The sequence below is a fragment of the Procambarus clarkii genome, chromosome 19 (assembly GCF_040958095.1).
Source record: "Procambarus clarkii isolate CNS0578487 chromosome 19, FALCON_Pclarkii_2.0, whole genome shotgun sequence".
In the NCBI taxonomy this organism is placed as follows: domain Eukaryota; kingdom Metazoa; phylum Arthropoda; class Malacostraca; order Decapoda; family Cambaridae; genus Procambarus; species Procambarus clarkii.
This window is the reverse complement of record NC_091168.1, coordinates 18772911-18796421: the sequence shown is the minus strand read 5'-3', so window position 1 is coordinate 18796421 and position 23511 is coordinate 18772911. Positions and strand designations below refer to the sequence as shown.

The following is a 23511-nucleotide window of genomic DNA, read 5'->3' as shown; positions in this document are numbered from 1 at the left end:
GAGGGTGACCAGTGTAGGGGAGGGTGACCAGTGTAGGGGAGGGTGACCAGTGTAGGGGAGGGTGTCCAGTGTAGGGGAGGGTGACCAGTGTAGGGGAGGGTGTCCAGTGTAGGGGAGGGTGACTAGTGTAGGGGAGGGTGACCAGTGTAGGGGAGGGTGTCCAGTGTAGGGGAGGGTGACCAGTGTAGGGGAGGGTGTCCAGTGTAGGGGAGGGTGACCAGTGTAGGGGAGGGTGACCAGTGTAGGGGAGGGTGTCCAGTGTAGGGGAGGGTGACTAGTGTAGGGGAGGGTGACCAGTGTAGGGGAGGGTGACCAGTGTAGGGGAGGGTGTCCAGTGTAGGGGAGGGTGACTAGTGTAGGGGAGGGTGACTAGTGTAGGGGAAGGTGTCCAGTGTAGGGGAGGGTGTCCAGTGTAGGGGAGGGTGACCAGTGTAGGGGAGGGTGTCCAGTGTAGGGGAGGGTGACTAGTGTAGGGGAGGGTGACCAGTGTAGGGGAGGGTGTCCAGTGTAGGGGAGGGTGACCAGTGTAGGGAAGGGTGTCCAGTGTAGGGGAGGGTGACCAGTGTAGGGGAGGGTGACCAGTGTAGGGGAGGGTGACCGGAGGGGCAAGTACACTCTAACAACATAACAAATTACATAAAGCTGACTCCATACACAATTTCAAATGCAAATATGACAGAGCCCAGAAGGCTCAGGAATCTGTACACCAGTTGATTGACGGTTGAGAGGCGGGACCAAAGAGCCAGAGCTCAACCCCGCAAACACACCCAGGTGAGTACAACTAGTTGAGTACAAAAGGGAGAGGTTTGCGTAAGTGTTGAGCGGAGTGAGACAGAGACGGAGCAGGATGCCGGCATCCTTGCTGTAGCAGCTGCGCTCTCTAATCTCTGATGTCATCCTCTGCTCCTCTGTGTATCTGATGTTCCATCTGCACGTGTCCAGTCGCCGAGGCTGGCTTTTGTTGACACAATTGTTTCAATAATAGCAGGTTTTCTTGTAGCTTTATATTAATATTAATAAATGTGATACAATGGGATATATATATATATATATATATATATATATATATATATATATATATATATATATATATATATATATATATGTATATATATATATATATATATATATATATATATATATATATGTATATATATATATATACATATATATATATATATATATATATATATATATATATATATATATATATATATATATATATATATATATTATTAAATATGACGGAAAAAGTAAGATTAATAATTCTAACACGAATTTTCTCAATGTTTCTTATATTTCTTTTCGCTGTTGACGGTAACTGAAAAATCAACAGTGAAAAGAAATATAAGAAACATTGAGAAAATTCGTGTTAGAATTATTAATCTTACTTTTTCGGTCATATTTAATAATATATGTCTACATGAAAGGCTGCTACCAAAATATACTAATATATATATATATATATATATATATATATATATATATATATATATATATATATATATATATATATATATATATATAAGGAGGAGAGGGTAGATAAAACAGCACTTTTATGATAGTTTTAGATATGATTTATTTTGTATATATATTGACATAAAAAATTAGGATATATTTGAGTATAGAAAAAACATACCAATTAAGAGTTAATGTTATCTTTATCAAGAGAAAGACTTTAAAACATTTAAATATTATATTCACTCCTGTTGGGGGTATTGGGGTATTTCTTTGTATGTTTAGGAGGCCCATCTAAGCCACATATATACTGTCATGTCTGTAATGACCTCAAGACGACGTATACAACGTGAGGTATACCTGCTTCTCGGTGTATATACGCTGAGTAGTATACTTTAGTCCTGGATTATGACAGAAAGCCATTGTGTAGCTTTAACAACCCTCCAGAGGTTGATAGGCCTTAATAACCCTCCAGAGGTTGATAGGCCTTAATAACCCTCCAGAGGTTGATAGGCCTTAATAACCCTCCAGAGGTTGATAGGCCTTAATAATCCTATAGAGGTTGATAGGCCTTAATAACCCTCCAGAGGTTGATATTCCATAAGCCCAACACAGCACCAGTGACGTCAGAAGTGCGTCACAGTCAAGTAGGATAGGCTACAGATAAGGAGGATAGGATAGGCTACAGATAAGAGAAGCGAAGGAAAACTTTACATAAAGACGCAAAATAAAAATTGTCAATAACGAAGCAGTGAAAAATAAATTCACACGAAAATAGTATTTAACACTAACACGTGTGAGGATGTAATTATTATTCACTTATACCCACATACTGTACCTCACAGCACACTTATACCCACATACTGTACCTCACAGCACACTTATACCCACATACTGTACCTCACAGCACACTTATATCCTCATACTGTACCTCACAGCACACTTATACCCACATACTGTACCTCACAACACACTTATACCCTCATACTGTACCGCACAGCACACTTATACCCACATACTGTACCTCACAGCACACTTATACCCACATACTGTACCTCACAGCACACTTATACCCACAAACTGTACCTCACAGCACACTTATACCCACATACTGTACCTCACAGCACACTTATACCCACATATAGTACCTCACAGCACACTTATACCCACATACTGTACCTCACAGTACACTTATACCCACATACTGTACCTCACAGCACACTTATACCCACATACTGTACCTCACAGCACACTTATACCCACGTACAGTACCTCACAGCACACTTATACCCTCATATTGTACCTCACATCACACTCATACCAGTGTCTGTACTGTCATACTAGTGCTCACACGCACAATCACACTTGTGCTCACCAACACACTTGTACCCTGACACAAGTCCCCAGGACGCTAGCAGTCATCTCATGCTAAAGTTGTCCAAGACCCGCGAGATGAGTGTTCTAGTCTTGTCATCCTGCTAACGTCACACAGATTAATAATATACTGCATCGCTCTCCTGAGACATTCCTTCATCAATACTAACATAATAGGTGGAATAACTATTATATAACTATGTGGTAGATTATACACCAGTTATACGTACATGGGGACAGGAAACATACATGAGCAATGGGACATGTATACAAATAAGAATAGCAGTATAAATAGCCATAAAATGAAGATACATAACTTGGTACGCATAACAGAACATATGAATAAATTATTATAAATAACGTAACTATACATAGCAGAGAGAAATATACATATTTATGCATAACAAAAACAGCTAAGAGAGAGACGCAGGGAACGAAGCAAGCCAAAACCTTCATTGTCTTGCTGTGTACAGAGCGTACAAGGGCCGGTACACTGTACAGTATACAAGCCCCGGTACACTGTACAGTATACAAGCCCCGGTACATTGTACAGTATACAAGCCCCGGTACACTGTACAGTAAACAGTATACAAGCTCCTGTCTTGCTCCTACCTCACACGGAACTAAAATATATAAAACCATACACAATACCTATACAGAGAAAGTTCAGAAATTAAGAGAATATCCTCCAAATACCCAAGTTTTTATTGCTCTTTATGTTTGTAATAATAATGGTGAGAATTTATATATATATATATATATATATATATATATATATATATATATATATATATATATATATATATATATATATATATATATATATATATATATATATACAAGCGTCAGACCGGACACCGTAATACATAATTAGTGGAATAGACAATAGCACTAATTATGCATTTGTTTTGAAAAGATTACCATGACTGTGTATGGCCTTTGAAGGCAGTTCAAGGTGAACTAAAGCTTTCAACTTATGTTATATTATTTGTAGGAATTGAACGTTAATGTATTAAATTTAATAGTAATGATTTCCGTTGTCTTCAAAAGCATTTCTAATTTTAAATAACTATTTCAATTATAATTCACGGTAATGACCGAGTCAATCCGTTCCGAGACCGAGAACGTCGTTTCTTTCTATGGAACGGCGACCCACCTTCGTAAACATACACACACCCACACATATATATATATATATATATATATATATATATATATATATATATATATATATATATATATATATATATATATATTATATCTCAGAACAGTATACAAATTAAAAATGGTTGCAAAATGATATGGCAGCAGCTGCTGCGCAAAGGTGCTGCGCACTAGTCCCCGTCCTCCCCCCCCCCCCTGTGCCTGGTGACAACACAATGTCTATAATTTGTCTTAAATACATATATATATATATATATATATATATATATATATATATATATATATATATATATATATATATATACACTCGTTGCTTCCCGTGGGAGGTAATTACACACTGAATGCTTGGTCCGCAATTCCATAATACTCGCAACTGCAAAGTTATACGTAAATGAGTAAAGCTTCATGTCTCCTTCACAGGAACTTATGTAATGTAAGAGTAATGTTTATCAATACTGTAACACGCATAATGTAAGGTAATACTAGGAAATAAATCATTATATATATATATATATATATATATATATATATATATATATATATATATATATATATATATATATATATATATATATATATATATAATATAATATAATATAATGTTACATAAGATTTTCCGAAGGCTTGCACTATACTTAAAGACATTGAAGGGGGCCTGAAGTTACGAAGAAGGTTAGCAAGACATCTGACACATTTTGGCACATAATATCAGGTGACATATCAACAGTAGGCTGGACCTGTCTACAGTGACCTCACTACAGTAGGCAGGACCGGCCTACAGTGACCTCACTACAGCAGGCTGGACCTGTCTACAGTGACCTCACTACAGCAGGCAGGACCTGTCTACAGTGACCTCACTACAGCAGGCTGGACCTGTCTACAGTGACCTCACTACAGCAGGCTGGACCTGTCTACAGTGACCTCACTACAGCAGGCAGGACCTGTCTACAGTGACCTCACTACAGTAGGCAGGACCTGTCTACAGTGACCTCACTACAGCAGGCTGGACCTGTCTACAGTGACCTCACTACAGCAGGTTGGACCTGTCTACAGTGACCTCACTATAGCAGGCTGGACCGGCCTACAGTGACCTCACTACAGCAGGCTGGACCTGTCTACAGTGACCTCACTACAGCAGGCTGGACCTGTCTACAGTGACCTCACTATAGCAGGCTGGACCGGCCTACAGTGACCTCACTACAGCAGGCTGGACCTGTCTACAGTGACCTCACTACAGTAGGCTGGACCTGTCTACAGTGACCTCACTACAGTAGGCAGGACCTGTCTTCAGTGACCTCACTACTGTAGGCTGGACCTGTCTACAGTGACCTCACTACAGTAGGCAGGACCGGCCTACAGTGACCTCACTACAGCAGGCAGGACCGGCCTACAGTGACCTCACTACAGCAGGCAGGACCGGCCAACAGTGACCTCACTACAGCACTGACTCATCTATATAGAAGCTGCTAACTCTTTACACAGTTCAAGTATAGCCTTAGCTCTAATTCCATCTTTCTCATACAAACAGAATTGATTATTACAGTTCATAATGTTGGTTTATGATATAAAAGATTCAACTATGAACCTCGTGTACGGCGCGAGGACACGGCTGCAGGAGGCTCGGGCCGCTGCCTGAGGACATGTGTCTCAGGACACGGCTGCAGGAGCCTCGGGGCCGCTGCCTGAGGACATATGTCTCAGGACACGGCTGCAGGAGGCTCGGGTCGCTGCCTGAGGACATGTGTCTCAGGACACGGCTGCAGGAGGCTCGGGCCGCTGCCTGAGGACATGTGTCTCAGGACACGGCTGCAGGAGGCTCGGGCCGCTGCCTGAGGACATGTGTCTCAGGACACGGCTGCAGGAGGCTCGGGGCCGCTGCCTGAGGACATGTGTCTCAGGACAAGGCTGCAGGAGGCTCGGGGCCGCTGCCTGAGGACATGTGTCTCAGGACACGGCTGCAGGAGGCTCGGGCCGCTGCCTGAGGACATGTGTCTCAGGACACGGCTGCAGGAGGCTCGGGGCCGCTGCCTGAGGACATGTGTCTCAGGACAAGGCTGCAGGAGGCTCGGGCCGCTGCCTGAGGACATGTGTCTCAGGACACGGCTGCAGGAGGCTCGGGGCCGCTGCCTGAGGACATGTGTCTCTCAACTGATTTTGTTACATCTTTATTTCTATGACCAATGTTCGTTCTAATAAAATTCTCGCGTGGAATAATGTGTGTTTGCATTGTTTTCTGAAGGTGGAGCTGTTCTTGGTACTTGATTCGTGACTAAACTTACATTGTTCAACCCTTCTTGTAACTGTTACCCGGGAAAATGTCTTAAAATATAGATGAAATCTTAGAAAAGTATTGCTCATTTTCTATGAAATATGTAATAATATAATATGTTGTGCTCTTTAAACGTGGGCTGAGAATGAAGGCGTGAGACAGGCTGGTGGCCCTCCAGCCCCGGGACACACAGTCAGCTCTGACCAGTGTCAGAGGCCTGCTTCCCCTCTCAATTAACACATTAATAATATTAAAATACTCATTCCATCCTCGTCTGTGGCTCCTTCGGGAGGATGAAGGGTTGGCCCGCGAGGACGCCCACGGTCTCCACCACACCGCCATCAATTGCGGTCAAGCCAGTGAGGTGGCATCAACTGGATATTCCACTTGGGCTTATCCAGGTCCATCTAGGCCAACTACTGTCTTTTTCCAGGATGCAACCCACAACAGTTGCCTGACTCCCGGGTACTTATTTGCTACTAGGTGGACAAAGACATCAGGTGATAGGAAACGGTGCCCAAACGTTTCTGTCCTGTTGCAGGAAGTGAACTCGGGATCTTTCGGCTGCGAGCCGACTGCACTGAATCAATCAAGATGTCAACAGGACTAGCTGTGTGAGTGAGCCCAGATGTCAACAGTACTATATTATGCACAACCCCAGGTGTCAACAGGACCAACTGTGTACACAAACACATGTGTTGGACGCACACTGGACACACACACACATGTGGTGACCATTAATACCCTCATCTCAACTGCATATATCGACTACATAGTCAACACCGGAATCAGCAGAACTGCAGATGAAGCATCACACGAAACCAACTTCAGACCATCTTGAGCCTCCGTCCTGCACACACACACTATACAGCTAGCTCCTGCTCCAGCACAAAGTATTTATAACTTTGTAATAAAACGGAAGAAAAAGCCACAGGCGTTTGGTACTCCGTTCCTTTCCGCTACCAAGAGAGCTACAACCACAACAGCTGTTAACACGTGTCAACAGGACCAGTGGTGTACAGGAGCACGTGTCAACAGGACCATTAACATTCAATTCAGTAATGTATAATATTTCGTTGTGAGTGAATGATATATTAGGCAATTATTTGTCATAACAAATTAACAATACGTGAAGAGGCACATTGTTCAGCACTTGGCATAGTTTGAACAATAAAACAATAATTTTGACACTAGTGACTTAGAGAATATTTTTGTAGTGACATCATGAGTTCGATTTAGATTTTTTGATTAATTTTATAATTTTCGTCAATATCTATATTTTGTTTTACATAAGTAAACTAAAAAAAACACTTAATTTTTATGGATTTCTTAATTCAAGTTCTGCCTTCAGTCCAAGTTCAGACCTGAGTTTATTTGGTAATATAATAAAATTAATATTGATTTGTCCTAAGTTTCACTAGATGTTGACTTTATGACTGTATTTAAGAGTACAGCAGCTTGCATGTTATGATTTTCAATGTTAAGGTAGAAAAATGCAATCAAGAATCATGGGTTATTAACATAAGTTTGGCTTGAAAACTGATACGCGAGAAAAAGTGGCTGCTACGTGTGAGTGTGAGAGTTGCTGAGGCGATATAGGCTGAGTCCATGCCGTCACTTCTGTCAGTCTCGCCTTCGTCACCCTGCTGGCGGTGGTTGTGCAAAGTCCACACCCCACCACTGCCACCAGTGTTGCTTATACTGGCGTGTGAAGAGGTTTCGATGTATATGTTTAGGCTTCCCTGTTCCTCTATACTTTTTTTTATAAGGATTGTTAGTCTAGTGAGTACAATTACTTGTATCGAAGCGTCTGTCTCTGTGCCTATATTGTGACTCACTCGCTGCCGGGTTCAAACTGAGGCCTCGAGTTGAAGGGGCATCAGCCGCGTTTCATTGTCATGCGCGGGCACCGCTCTCTGACTGGTTTATTCAAGGCACGCAACAAATTGTTTATTGAGAGGGCGGCCAAGCACCAGGAGGAGGATACCAGGGCCACAGCAGGAAGTGTTCCTAGGCATCAGGAGAAGATACAAGGACCAAAGCAGGAAGTGTTCCCAGGCACCAGGAGGAGACACCAGGGTAACAGCAAGAAGTATTCCCAGGCACCAGGAGGAGACACCAGGACCACAGCAACAAGTATTCCCAGGTACCAGAAGAGAAGCACCAGGGCCACAGCAGATGGCGCCCCCAGTTTTATCACATAATTCTCGCTTCCTCACAATATGTCATGCCACTTCCTGTTGACCCCCAATGGAGCAGTCCTCGGGCCATATCCATAGAGGGTCAGGGGTGTCCGTGAAGAGCAATAACAAGAGCTTGAGGATAGACGTATTGTTGCTGCTGTGTTGGTGCTCCCACCGTCTCTCAGTCTCCACTTCTCTCCAGTGCTGACGGGTCCAACACGATCTCACTATTTTGTCTCGTGATCCCGTGGACGTCAGCTAATTTAGACGACTGTAAAGAAAACAAATGTTATTGAATTATTTTTCTGCCGTTGTTATTTACCTTGATCACAGAACGAAGTGTCCTTCTCTGGGAAACAATTATATGTAATTTAATGCAAGACGTCACGAATTTACAGCACGCTGAGAGTCAAAAAAGGGTTCATGAAAACTGAGGCGACACAAGTGTGCTGAGGAACTAGTGTGTAGTTCCATTGTGTGTAGATACTAATGTGGAAGGGGGGGGGGGGTTCCAGTGTGCTGAGGCACTGACGTGGGGGTTCCAGGTGTACTAAGGCACCAAAAATAGGGTGTTGAAGAGTGTTGGTACTCGCAATGTGGGTCTCATGAGTTGGTATTAGTGTGTTAAAAGATGTGAGGTGGAAGGTTAGGTTGTACCCCTGAGGCAGCACCACTCACCGTTGAGGTATGGCTGTGGGAGGAGGCAGGTCTGGAGTTGTGTACCGTAGGAGCCAGTCTGTGACCAGGAGACAGGTCCTCGCTGATCTCGTCCATGTACTCCACCTCGAGGCCCAATTCTGCGTCTTCGTCTCCCTCATCCTCGATAAAATTGGGTATGGAGGATTGGACCTCCGGAGCCGCAGGCATGGAGGTGATTCTTGTGGCGTGGTGGACCTCCTCCTCCTGCTGGTGCCTCTGCTTGGGCTTCTCCAGCGGGTGTAGCAGTCTATGCTGCGGCTGCGGCTGCTGCTGTCCCTCCGACGAGTCCTCTGCTAGAGTTTCACGGGACGGGGACAGCAGAGCCTTCTCGTCCAACGGTTCGCTCTTTCTGTCAATTAACGAAATTTGTTTATTATGTACGATGTTCTACAGACTAGGTGTTGTGATGTCTGGAGAAGTTGGCATCATAAGGTAAATGTTGTCACTGAGGTTAGCACGCTAAAGCTTCCCTTGTTTTGTGATCTGTGACTCTGTACCCCCCCACCCACCACCACCAGTTCCACCATTACACAGGGACCACCACCACCACAACACAGGGGCCACCACCACCACCACACATGGACCACCGCCACCACACAGGGACCACCACCACCACCACCACCACCACCACACAGGGACCACCACCACCACACAGGGACCACCACCACCACCACACAGGGACCACCACCACCACCACACAAAGACTCACCTGCAGCAGAAGGCGCAGCAGGCGGGGGTCGAGCAGAAGAAGAGCCGGAGGAGACAAAAGAGGAAGCCGCAGCCAATGAGACTTGGACCTATGAGTCTCAGCTCGGGGGACTTGAAGCCGTGTTCCCCCATACCCACAAAGGTAATGATGAGGCCTGCCGAAGGTAAGTGCTTTTATTACCTGTACCTTTAACCCTTCCCTTCCCTTCCTATAAACATTAACCCTTCCCTTCCTATAAACATTAACCCTTCCCTTCCTATAAACATTAACCCTCTTCTCTCTCAATAATTAACCAACAAATGATAGAGGTGTCGCGAGCTTCCTGCACCAGATGTATAATAATGTTCGCTTCTTACACAATAGAGATATTAAGTATTTTACGATACAACTGCGACCATTCACTAATGGAAGACACACATATGACATTATACATTTGAGAGTGAGTTATGTACTCACCGAGAGAGATGAGTCCCAAGCCCACGTAGAGTACAATGTTGACCACTCCAGTCTGCCGGTACCTGCCATCTGGCCTCTTCTCCAAGCTGCCCCCTGAGGCGTCGCCCACCTGGTGGACCACCACACTGTTAGTGTCCGTCTACTGTACCACCACACTGTTAGTGTCCGTCTACTGTACCACCACACTGTTAGTGTCCGTCTACTGTACCACCACACTGTTAGTGTCCGTCTACTGTACCACCACACTGTTAGTGTCCGTCTACTGTACCACCACACTGTTAGTGTCCGTCTACTGTACCACCACACTGTTAGTGTCCGTCTACTGTACCACCACACTGTTAGTGTCCGTCTACTGTACCACCACACTGTTAGTACCCGTCTACTGTACCACCACACTGTTAGTGTCCGTCTACTGTACCACCACACTGTTAGTACCCGTCTACTGCACCACCACACTGTTAGTGTCCGTCTACTGCACCACCACACTGTTAGTACCCGTCTACTGCACCACCACACTGTTAGTGTCCGTCTACTGCACCACCACACTGTTAGTGTCCGTCTACTGCACCACCACACTGTTAGTACCCGTCTACTGTACCACCACACTGTTAGTGCCCGTCTACTGCACCACCACACTGTTAGTGTCCGTCTACTGTACCACCACACTGTTAGTACCCGTCTACTGTACCACCACACTGTTAGTGTCCGTCTACTGTACCACCACACTGTTAGTACCCGTCTACTGTACCACCACACTGTTAGTGTCCGTCTACTGTACCACCACACTGTTAGTACCCCTCTACTGTACCACCACACTGTTAGTGTCCGTCTACTGTACCACCACACTGTTAGTGTCCGTCTACTGTACCACCACACTGTTAGTACCCGTCTACTGTACCACCACACTGTTAGTGTCCGTCTACTGTACCACCACACTGTTAGTACCCGTCTACTGCACCACCACACTGTTAGTGTCCGTCTACTGCACCACCACACTGTTAGTACCCGTCTACTGCACCACCACACTGTTAGTGTCCGTCTACTGCACCACCACACTGTTAGTACCCGTCTACTGCACCACCACACTGTTAGTACCCGTCTACTGCACCACCACACTGTTAGTGTCCGTCTACTGTACCACCACACTGTTAGTGTCCGTCTACTGTACCACCACACTGTTAGTGTCCGTCTACTGTACCACCACACTGTTAGTACCCGTCTACTGCACCACCACACTGTTAGTGTCCGTCTACTGTACCACCACACTGTTAGTACCCGTCTACTGCACCACCACACTGTTAGTGTCCGTCTACTGTACCACCACACTGTTAGTACCCGTCTACTGCACCACCACACTGTTAGTACCCGTCTACTGTACCACCACACTGTTAGTACCCGTCTACTGCACCACCACACTGTTAGTACCCGTCTACTGTACCACCACACTGTTAGTACCCGTCTACTGTACCACCACACTGTTAGTGTCCGTCTACTGTACCACCACACTGTTAGTACCCGTCTACTGCACCACCACACTGTTAGTGTCCGTCTACTGCACCACCACACTGTTAGTACCCGTCTACTGTACCACCACACTGTTAGTACCCGTCTACTGCACCACCACACTGTTAGTGCCCGTCTACTGCACCACCACACTGTTAGTGTCCGTCTACTGCACCACCACACTGTTAGTGCCCGTCTACTGCACCACCACACTGTTAGTACCCGTCTACTGTACCACCACACTGTTAGTGCCCGTCTACTGCACCACCACACTGTTAGTACCCGTCTACTGTACCACCACACTGTTAGTGTCCGTCTACTGCACCACCACACTGTTAGTACCCGTCTACTGTACCACCACACTGTTAGTACCCGTCTACTGCACCACCACACTGTTAGTGTCCGTCTACTGCACCACCACACTGTTAGTACCCGTCTACTGCACCACCACACTGTTAGTGTCCGTCTACTGCACCACCACACTGTTAGTGTCCGTCTACTGCACCACCACACTGTTAGTGTCCGTCTACTGCACCACCACACTGTTAGTGTCCGTCTACTGCACCACCACACTGTTAGTACCCGTCTACTGCACCACCACACTGTTAGTGTCCGTCTACTGTACCACCACACTGTTAGTGTCCGTCTACTGTACCACCACACTGTTAGTACCCGTCTACTGCACCACCACACTGTTAGTGTCCGTCTACTGTACCACCACACTGTTAGTACCCGTCTACTGCACCACCACACTGTTAGTACCCGTCTACTGCACCACCACACTGTTAGTGTCCGTCTACTGCACCACCACACTGTTAGTGTCCGTCTACTGCACCACCACACTGTTAGTACCCGTCTACTGTACCACCACACTGTTAGTACCCGTCTACTGCACCACCACACTGTTAGTACCCGTCTACTGCACCACCACACTGTTAGTGTCCGTCTACTGCACCACCACACTGTTAGTGTCCGTCTACTGCACCACCACACTGTTAGTACCCGTCTACTGTACCACCACACTGTTAGTACCCGTCTGTGTGTGTGTGTTAGAGATAAATATATGTAATAGATATAATAGAGGAAAAATGGATTGGTTAGAAAGGCGGGGTCCAAGAGCTAATAGCTCGATTCTACAGACACAAATATTAAATACAAATAGTAAATACACACATGCAAACAGCAGTGCGTGACGCACACCAACGCACAAGCAAACAGCAGTGCGTGACGCACACCAACGCACAAGCAAGCAGCAGTGCATGACGTACACCAACGCACAAGCAAACAGCAGTGCGTGACGCACACCAACGCACAAGCAAACAGCAGTGCGTGACGCACACCAACGCACAAGCAAACAGCAGTGCGTGACGCACACCAACGCACAAGCAAACAGCAGTGCGTGACGCACACCAACGCATGCACAACATAAATCACCCCCGAGACAGACTTCATAATATTGGTAAATAACTGAAGATTTGGACAAATGGCTATGATAAAGGGGCCACATGGCCGTGATAAAGGGGGCCACATGACCGTGATAAAGGGGCCACATGGCAGTGATAAAGGGGCCACATGGCCGTGATACAGGGGCCACATGGCCGTGATAAAGGGGCCACATGGCCGTGATAAAGGGGCCACATGGCAGTGATAAAGGGGCTACATGGCCGTGATAAAGAGGCCACATGGCCGTGATAAAGAGGCCACATGGCCGTGATAAAGGGGCCACATGGCCGTGATAAAGGGGCCACATGGCAGTGATAAAGGGGCTACATGGCCGTGATAAAGAGGCCATATGGCCGTGATAAAGAGGCCACATGGCCGTGATAAAGGGGCCACATGGCCATGGTAAAGGGGCCACATGGCCGTGATAATGGGGCCACATGGCCGTGATAAAGGGGCCACATGGCCATGGTAAAGGGGCCACATGGCCATGGTAAAGGGGCCACATGGCCGTGATAAAGGGGCCACATGGCCATGGTAAAGGGGCCACATGGCCGTGATAATGGGGCCACATGGCCATGGTAAAGGGGCCACATGGTCATGATAAAGGGGCCACATGGCCATGGTAAAGGGGCCACATGGCCATGATAAAGAGGCCACATGGCCATGGTAAAGGGACCACATGGCCATGATAAAGGGGCCACATGGCCATGATAAAGGGGCCACATGGCCACGGTAAAGGGTCCACATGGTCATGATAAAGAGTGCCACATGGCCATGGTAAAGAGGCCACATGGCCATGATAAAGAGGCCACATGGCCATTTTAAAGGGGCCACAAGGTCATGATAAAGAGTGCCACATGGCCATGATAAAGAGGCCACAAGGCCATGGTAAAGTGTCCACATGGCCATGATAAAGAGGGCCACAAGGCCATGATAAAGAGGCCACAAGGCCATGGTAAAGTGTCCACATGGCCATGATAAAGAGGGCCACAAGGCCATGATAAAGAGGCCACATGGCCGTGATAAAGGGGCCACAAGGCCGTGATAAAGAGGCCACAAGACCATGATATAGAAGCCACAAGGCCGTGATAAAGAGGCCACAAGGCCATGATAAAGAGGCCACAAGACCATGGTAAAGAGGCCACAAGGCCATGATAAAGAGGGCCACAAGGCCGTGATAAAGAGGCCACAAGACCATGATATAGAAGCCACAAGGCCGTGATAAAGAGGCCACAAGGCCATGATAAAGAGGCCACAAGGCCATGATAAAGAGGCCACAAGGCCATGATAAAGAGGGCCACATGGCCGTGATAAAGGGGCCACATGGCCATCCTGGTCAACTCACTTGGCCATTATTGGTGTCGTCTCGAGTCTCACCGTCTCCGCTCTCATCCTAAAATTGAGAGTAAATGACAGATGAAAGTCGAGGGAAGACAGGTGTCGGGAGGTCATGGCCAGGATGGAGGAGGACAGGTGTTGGGAGGTCATGGCCAGGATGGAGGAGGACAGGTGTTGGGAGGTCATGGCCAGGATGGAGGAGGACAGGTGTTGGGAGGTCATGGCCAGGATGGAGGAGGACAGGTGTTGGGAGGTCATGGCCAGGATGGAGGAGGACAGGTGTTGGTGTAACTCCTCGGTATGTCCAACACAGGTGTTCATGAATACTGATAAGGTAAGAGAGGACGATGAGGGAGAGAGGGGGGGGGCTTACACTGTTGACACAACAGGGCTCACACTGTTGAGACAACAGGGCTCACACTGTTGACACAACAGGGGCTCACACTGTTGACACAACAGGGCTCACACTGTTGACACAACAGGGGCTCACACTGTTGACACAACAGGGCTCACACTGTTGACACAACAGGGCTCACACTGTTGAGACAACAGGGGCTCACACTGTTGACACAACAGGGGCTCACACTGTTGAGACAACAGGGGCTCACACTGTTGACACAACAGGGGCTCACACTGTTGAGACAACAGGGGCTCACACTGTTGACACAACAGGGGCTCACACTGTTGACACAATTGGTAAAAACAATGGAATATATTTTATAAATTATAAAAGAACATTTAAAGAACACATTAAATTTTTGTTAACAGCACTCAAAGTAAAGTTTTACAACTAACCTTTATAAAACTTATAGCTAACTTGTACAACTAACTTTACGACACTTAAGCTAACTTGCACAACATTTAAAGCTAACTTGCACAACATTTAAAGCTAACTTGCACAACATTTAAAGCTAACTTGCACAACATTTAAAGCTAACTTGAACAACTTACATAACATATAAAGATAATATGTACAACACTGACGATGGACACTACGTGCTTCTAACTGCTAAGTCCGTTTCGGTTCATTGTGGCATTACCTATATACAGGTGAGAGAGAGAGAGAGAGAGAGAGAGAGAGAGAGAGAGAGAGAGAGAGAGAGAGAGAGAGAGAGAGAGAGAGAGAGAGAGATGAAGGGATTTACCTTGTTCTTGGTGACCCATCTTTTCTGGGCGTCTGAGGCTTGCTTCTGGACACCAACACGGCCGCCCCACGCGTTCTTCCCGTTAGGTAACTGCAGGAGAGACACACACAATAAACAATTAATTTCCGGTCACCAGGATGCACATGTAGGCCAACAAGCCCTCGTCCACTCTCATCCTCATATACCGGTTAATTGACGGTACTTACGAACGTGTACCTCTTTCCTCAGTCTTTGACGGCTTTGGTTATATTTATTAAACAGTTTACAAGCATAAAAACTTCTCAATCTACTGTTGTTATTGTTATGAACAGCCTCCTAGTGCTTCGGAGCTCATTAACTTTTTAATACTTGTAAACAAAGCCGCCAAAGATTGACAAAAGATGTACAGGCCCGTTAGTGCTTGCGTAACTGCTTGGTGAATCTGGCCCCAATACTGTAGCTGCTCAGTTGATCAGGTCCACGCCATCATAACGACCAGTGGGCGACGACATCTGCCTGGACACCTGTCGTGTTTGAGGTAATCACACGAGGAAGATTTGCCCTTCATTTCCACTTTGATCAAAGACTCCGTACTTCACCGGACGAGCGGGAACGACCAAATTTTTCGACCTAAAAGCTAAATGAACAAGAACGGCTTAAAGGCTAAATTAACGTCGCCTATTGGCGGAAACAAATGCGCCCTCGACGACTGGGGATCCCCAGGAGACCCCCAGGGAGGCAAGCACCGGCCCCGCCCCACACACACAACACTGGGTAGCAAGGTAATAACTCGACCCCACCCTAAAGCACAAATGTCTTCCAGTGATCACCGGCAGAGAAGATGCCAGCCGCCCACCACGTCTGAGGGCACACCAGGAGCCCACCACGTCTGAGGGCACACCAGGAGCCCACCACGTCTGAGGGCGCACCAGGAGCCCACCACGTCTGAGGGCACACCAGGAGCCCACCACGACTGAGGGCACACCAGGAGCCCACCAAGACCCACCAACCCCTGGCATCTCTCGGCCAAGCCCGTCCCGGATACCGTCACCCCGCCCGAAGTACCAGCCAGAAAACGTTTAAAATTGATGAACTTTCCTGTGGCGCCGGGCGATATGTGCGTCAGGCGTCATAACTCTCCGGACCATTGAGTAAGTTTGCCAGACGCAGCATCAAACCCACAGTGTAAAATCGCGAAACGGAAGGTGATCCAGCGGCTCCCAGGCGGAGCTGGTGTCCAGATGTCCGCTCTTCCTCAAGGTGGAACCAACAGGACCTTCTGTTATTGTCTTCTGTATTAATACAGCAGTCCCTTCTGTATTAATACAGCAGTCCCTTCTGTATTAATACAGCAGTCCCTTCTGTATTAATACAGCAGTCCCTTCTGTATTAATACAGCAGTCCCTTCTGTATTAATACAGCAGTCCCTTCTGTATTAATACAGCAGTCCCTTCTGTATTATTGTGTTGTTGTCTTCTGTTATTGTGTTGTTGTCTTCTGTTATTGTGTTGTTGTCTTCTGTTATTGTGTTGTTGTCTTCTGAGGGCGCTATTGGATCCCCAGTGTTGGAGACGGGAAGTCTAGTATTCAAGTCCCATTGGACGCCTAGACTAATCTTCCTCAGGATGCAACGCATAATACTTGACCGTGAATGCATGTGTGTGTATATATGCATGTATATATGTATATGTACGTATATATGTGTGTGTGTATGTATATGTATGTGTATAAAGTACATATGGAAGCTGATCAGAATTGCATTTCACCTTTGTAAATGCACATTAATGACACTTCGAACACTTTATGTAGGGCTTACGTAAATCTGTGTATCTATGTATTTACGTATGTAGGTTAGCTTAGCATTTTAAAAGTACCGAATCACCTTCTGTGGTTGATTGTTCAATATACCCCAGAACTATATGTTTAACTGATCTCTAACCCTGTCTTTGGAAGACAGAAGAAAATGTATATATGCTGGTTAGCATTGTAAATGTGTGGCCACGTTTGTGGTAGAAAAAAAAAGACTTGACCAACTAAATGGTTCATATTTACTAATAAATTAACATAAAGTTCGAATTAATCAGTTTAAATCTACCTGTCAAAAGGCTAATGATAACAACTATCAAATATAAATATCCATCTAGTTTATGGACATATGATTACAGTAAATACTTAAATGAAATATTTGTATAAAGTAATGGTAAATTGAAATCTGGCTTAAACTGCTTTAGTCTGGTACTCTCTGATATAGGGTTCAATAAAGGCCAAAATTTACTACGTTTACGTCATTGCTACTGTTTAAGCAAAAGCTCCTATACCCTAACTTATTCTAGCGTACCCTAAATAATTCAAGCCTATCAAATTATTCTAGGGTATTATAATCTAACCTAAATTATTGTATCTAACCCTAACGATTTTGTTTTTATATAGACAGTGTACTTGATGTGTGACGTTCTTGGGTTGTCTCTGGGGAACGTTTCGGATACTGTCTGCGCAGCAGTCTGCGCCTGGACAGAGTGTAATGGCGACCGGTAACAAGGAGGGCAAAAGCAGGCGTCACGCGCGAATGGAATCCCGGCGTGGTAGCCCCTCTCATCAACAGGTAAGTTTTTACATATGAGGTAGACATGGCCAGTGCAAGTCTCGTATGCTATTATGATCTCCAAAATTGTATATTTCTGGGTAATGTTAGCAGGTTAGGGGAGGGCGGCGGTACTCAAGGCTACCCACAGGTCCGGGGTCCACAGGGCGCTCCTGTGGACCCCGGCTCTAGGGGTGCTGCCCAGAACCTAACTGTGGTGCCCTGGCCCCTAGCGGAGGCGCTCCAGGCCTGGCACTCCAGCCCTCGCGGTGGCGCCCTGGCTCTCGCGGTGTATAATTAATAATTTTGGTATGGAAAAAGACATTGACTCCAGCAATGCCTTGGCTTCTCTTAGTGTAAGGATTTTGTGTCAGTTTAGTTTACTTGTTCATTTTATATATGCCATTTTAAAGCATAGACTCTTAACTACATTTTGAGCTTTATTTGAAAGAAATCGGTCAACTTTTAAGTATTTTATTTTGATTTTTTATTGGCAAGAAAATATTGCAATAATGGTGTTGCCAACGAGTATATTGTTTGATATTGTTTTATGTGAAAACAAAACATAATGAGATTAAATACAAGTAATTGAAAAATATATGCAAAGTTACTTATATAATTACAATGGATATTGTTGAGAATGTCTGACGGTGCAGTTTTAGCGGGAAAATTACAATCTCAGAACTCCAACTTTTAGACTGTTGAGTTTCAGTGTTAGTGATCATCGGGTTACCTTGAGGTGCTTCCGGGGCTTAGCGTCCCCGCGGCCCGGTCGTCGACCAGGCCGCGGGTCGACGATTTAATCAGTGGAAAAATATTCCCACAATACACGAATCGGCAGACTTTACATTTGTATTTGTCTTATTACTATTTTTATGAAAATAGAATTTTTGGGTGGTAAAAATAAAAACGTCATTGTTAATTGTTAGGAACTATAAATTATAGATTTTCCCAACACAGCAACAGAGTTGTCTGGCCTTTCCTATGATAACATCATAATGATTCTACAGTAATATTTGTAAATATGAAACGGAATCAGACAAAAATTATTATAACAATGTTTTATTTTAATTGTGTTTGAGCCTAGCTTTTAGTAACCGTGCTTATGGTTTAAGTCTAAATATCCACGTAATGTAAGTCATAAAATACATGCCTAATTAGCCATAGACAAGGCATATATTATTTGCATGTCGGCATCTGCCAACCAAAGTATTTTTATTTCCAGTTGTGTAGTTGAGGAAAGTTTACAACGTAAGGCGAGTAGTGGCAAGATGTGGTCGAGGAGACCTGCGTCCTGGCCCTTGTTGGTCACCTGGTGACCTCCAAACACCAGAGGAAAAGGTAAAGTTTCCCAACATCTTGTGTAACTGCTTCATAAGTCCGGCCTTGCCATTATGTGTTTTGTGTGTGAAAATATTTAGGCTGCCAAGTGAACAACATATACTTTCGAATAATTTAATCAGCAAAACTTAGTGTGTTCATATGTAAGATGGCTTACATGCGAAAGATCATTCACAATACGACCAGCCGAGATAGTTTGGTACCGCGGCCGCACTAAGTGCCCAACATGGACTGCTCAGGAGTGTTAAGTCAAGCGAAACAATCTTAAACTTTGGGAGAATTAATTGCCAGGAAAAAGATTTTGAAGGTTGTCAACTTTGGTAAATATAATGCAGCAGTGACGTTAAAGTGTGCACCTGAGCAACGAATGATCTCTTTAACAGCCACAACAAAAGCTAACTTTCTACCTTGAGATTTGAGGTGATCAAATCACCCTTTTGGTTTGCGATTATTTTTCTCTCTTCCATTGTGATTTCAAAGTGTATCGCCTTGTATAAACATTTGTGAAGTAGTGTGTTCACAAATATGATTTTATGTATGCACAGCCTGTTGTTTAAGGCAGCGTTAGTAGGTGGACTTACCTGTTGGGGGGGGGGGGGGGGCTGGACACCCGGCCCTCACTCACCACCCCCCCTCACTCCTCTTGTACCGGTGTGTGTGTGTCACACATTGGCAGGTGGGGGAGGGGTCGAAAGGAGAGGAGGGCTAGTGGGACATGAGGCCGATGGGAGAGGGCTAAAGGGAATGGGGGAGCCGGTGGGAGAGTGGGTGGCTTCTGAAAGAGGGAAAGGTAGTGTTCCACTACGTAACGGCATCACACATGGCCAAGTAATAAATTTCTTCAGCCCCCACACATCCGCCCCCCAGCCCCACACATCCGCCCCCCAGCCCCACACATCCACCCCCCAGCCCCACACATCCACCCCCCCAGCCCCACACATCCCCCCAGCTTCCACACATCCCCCCCCAGCTTCCACACATCCCCCCCAGCTTCCACACATCCCCCCCAGCTTCCACACATCCCCCCCAGCTTCCACACATCCCCCCCAGCTTCCACACATCCCCCCCAGCTTCCACACATCCCCCCCAGCTTCCACACATCCCCCCAGCTCCCACACATCCCCCCCAGCTCCCACACATCCCCGCCAGCTCCCACACATCCCCCCCAGCTCCCACACATCCCCGCCAGCTCCCACACATCCCCCCAGCTCCCACACATTCCCCCCAGCTCCCACACATCCCCGCCAGCTCCCACACATCCCCCCAGCTCCCACACATTCCCCCCAGCTCCCACACATCCCCCCCAGCTCCCACACATCCCCCCCAGCTCCCACACATCCCCCCCAGCTCCCACACATCCCCCCCAGCTCCCACACATCCCCCCCAGCTCCCACACATCCCCCCCAGCTCCCACACATCCCCCCCAGCTCCCACACATCCCCCCCAGCTCCCACACATCCCCCCCAGCTCCCACACATCCCCCCCAGCTCCCACACATCCCCCCCAGCTCCCACACATCCCCCCCAGCTCCCACACATCCCCCCAGCTCCCACACATCCCCCCCAGCTCCCACACATCCCCCCCAGCTCCCACACATCCCCCCAGCTCCCACACATCCCCCCCAGCTCCCACACATCCCCCCAGCTCCCACACATCCCCCCCAGCTCCCACACATCCCCCCCAGCTCCCACACATCCCCCCCAGCTCCCACACATCCCCCCAGCTCCCACACATCCCCCCAGCTCCCACACATCCCCCCCAGCTCCCACACATCCCCCCCAGCTCCCACACATCCCCCCCAGCTCCCACACATCCCCCCTAGCTCCCACACATCCCCCCTAGCTCCCACACATCCCCCCCAGCTCCCACACATCCCCCCCAGCTCCCACACATCCCCCCCAGCTCCCACACATCCCCCCAGCTCCCACACATCCCCCCAGCTCCCACACATCCCCCCCAGCTCCCACACATCCCCCCAGCTCCCACACATCCCCCCCAGCTCCCACACATCCCCCCCAGCTCCCACACATCCCCCCCAGCTCCCACACATCCCCCCCAGCTCCCACACATCCCCCCCAGCTCCCACACATCCCCCCCAGCTCCCACACATCCCCCCAGCTCCCACACATCCCCCCCAGCTCCCACACATCCCCCCAGCTCCCACACATCCCCCCCAGCTCCCACACATCCCCCCCAGCTCCCACACATCCCCCCCAGCTCCCACACATCCCCCCCAGCTCCCACACATCCCCCCCAGCTCCCACACATCCCCCCCAGCTCCCACACATCCCCCCCAGCTCCCACACATCCCCCCCAGCTCCCACACATCCCCCCCAGCTCCCACACATCCCCCCCAGCTCCCACACATCCCCCCCAGCTCCCACACATCCCCCCCAGCTCCCACACATCCCCCCCAGCTCCCACACATCCCCCCCAGCTCCCACACATCCCCCCAGCTCCCACACATCCCCCCCAGCTCCCACACATCCCCCCCAGCTCCCACACATCCCCCCCAGCTCCCACACATCCCCCCCAGCTCCCACACATCCCCCCCAGCTCCCACACATCCCCCCCAGCTCCCACACATCCCCCCCAGCTCCCACACATCCCCCCCAGCTCCCACACATCCCCCCCAGCTCCCACACATCCCCCCCAGCTCCCACACATCCCCCCCAGCTCCCACACATCCCCCCCAGCTCCCACACATCCCCCCCAGCTCCCACACATCCCCCCCAGCTCCCACACATCCCCCCCAGCTCCCACACATCCCCCCCAGCTCCCACACATCCCCCCCAGCTCCCACACATCCCCCCCAGCTCCCACACATCCCCCCCAGCTCCCACACATCCCCCCCAGCTCCCACACATCCCCCCCAGCTCCCACACATCCCCCCAGCTCCCACACATCCCCCCCAGCTCCCACACATCCCCCCCAGCTCCCACACATCCCCCCCAGCTCCCACACATCCCCCCCAGCTCCAACACATCCCCCCCAGCTCCCACACATCCCCCCCAGCTCCCACACATCCCCCCCAGCTCCCACACATCCCCCCCAGCTCCCACACATCCCGCCCAGCTCCCACACATCCCCCCCAGCTCCCACACATCCCCCCCAGCTCCCACACATCCCCCCCAGCTCCCACACATCCCCCCCAGCTCCCACACATCCCCCCCAGCTCCCACACATCCCCCCCAGCTCCCACACATCCCCCCCAGCTCCCACACATCCCCCCCCAGCTCCCACACATCCCCCCCCAGCTCCCACACATCCCCCCCAGCTCCCACACATCCCCCCCAGCTCCCACACATCCCCCCCAGCTCCCACACATCCCCCCCAGCTCCCACACATCCCCCCCAGCTCCCACACATCCCCCCCCAGCTCCCACACATCCCCCCCCAGCTCCCACACATCCCCCCCAGCTCCCACACATCCCCCCCCAGCTCCCACACATCCCCCCCCAGCTCCCACACATCCCCCCCCCAGCTCCCACACATCCGCCCCCCAGCTCCCACACATCCCCCCCAGCTCCCACACATCCCCCCCAGCTCCCACACATCCCCCCAGCTCCCACACATCCCCCCCAGCTCCCACACATCCCCCCCAGCTCCCACACATCCCCCCCAGCTCCCACACATCCCCCCCAGCTCCCACACATCCCCCCCAGCTCCCACACATCCCCCCCAGCTCCCACACATCCCCCCCAGCTCCCACACATCCCCCCCAGCTCCCACACATCCCCCCCAGCTCCCACACATCCCCCCCAGCTCCCACACATCCCCCCCAGCTCCCACACATCCCCCCCAGCTCCCACACATCCCCCCCAGCTCCCACACATCCCCCCCAGCTCCCACACATCCCCCCCAGCTCCC

At 48.7% G+C, this 23511-nt stretch overlaps 2 protein-coding genes across 5 annotated transcripts in view; one reads left to right on the top strand and one right to left on the bottom strand.

Annotated features, from left to right (window-relative positions):
• Window positions 1-1554: 1554 nt before the first annotated feature.
• The window catches only part of LOC123757478 (uncharacterized), a 36988-nt gene continuing 15031 nt past the window's right edge, over window positions 1555-23511 (bottom strand). The window contains exons 2-7 of one of the 2 annotated variants that reach the window (XM_045741141.2): window positions 15742-15831; window positions 14604-14651; window positions 10313-10421; window positions 9857-10010; window positions 9127-9496; window positions 1555-8719 (exon numbers count right to left, since the gene is read on the bottom strand). In XM_045741141.2, the coding sequence (XP_045597097.1) occupies window positions 8630-8719; window positions 9127-9496; window positions 9857-10010; window positions 10313-10421; window positions 14604-14651; window positions 15742-15831 (861 nt within the window). In that variant the 3' untranslated portion in view covers window positions 1555-8629. The remainder of the gene's footprint in view (window positions 8720-9126; window positions 9497-9856; window positions 10011-10312; window positions 10422-14603; window positions 14652-15741; window positions 15832-23511) is intronic. The other variant, XM_045741142.2, reaches the window with a different exon arrangement.
• The window catches only part of LOC123752625 (protein O-linked-mannose beta-1,2-N-acetylglucosaminyltransferase 1), a 140671-nt gene continuing 134992 nt past the window's right edge, over window positions 17833-23511 (top strand). The window contains exons 1-2 of one of the 3 annotated variants that reach the window (XM_069327000.1): window positions 17833-18322; window positions 19527-19642. The gene's annotated coding sequence lies outside the window, so the exon portion shown is untranslated. Of the gene's footprint in view, window positions 18323-18423; window positions 18658-19526; window positions 19643-23511 lie in introns of those variants that run through there. The other 2 variants (XM_069326998.1, XM_069326999.1) reach the window with 2 other exon arrangements.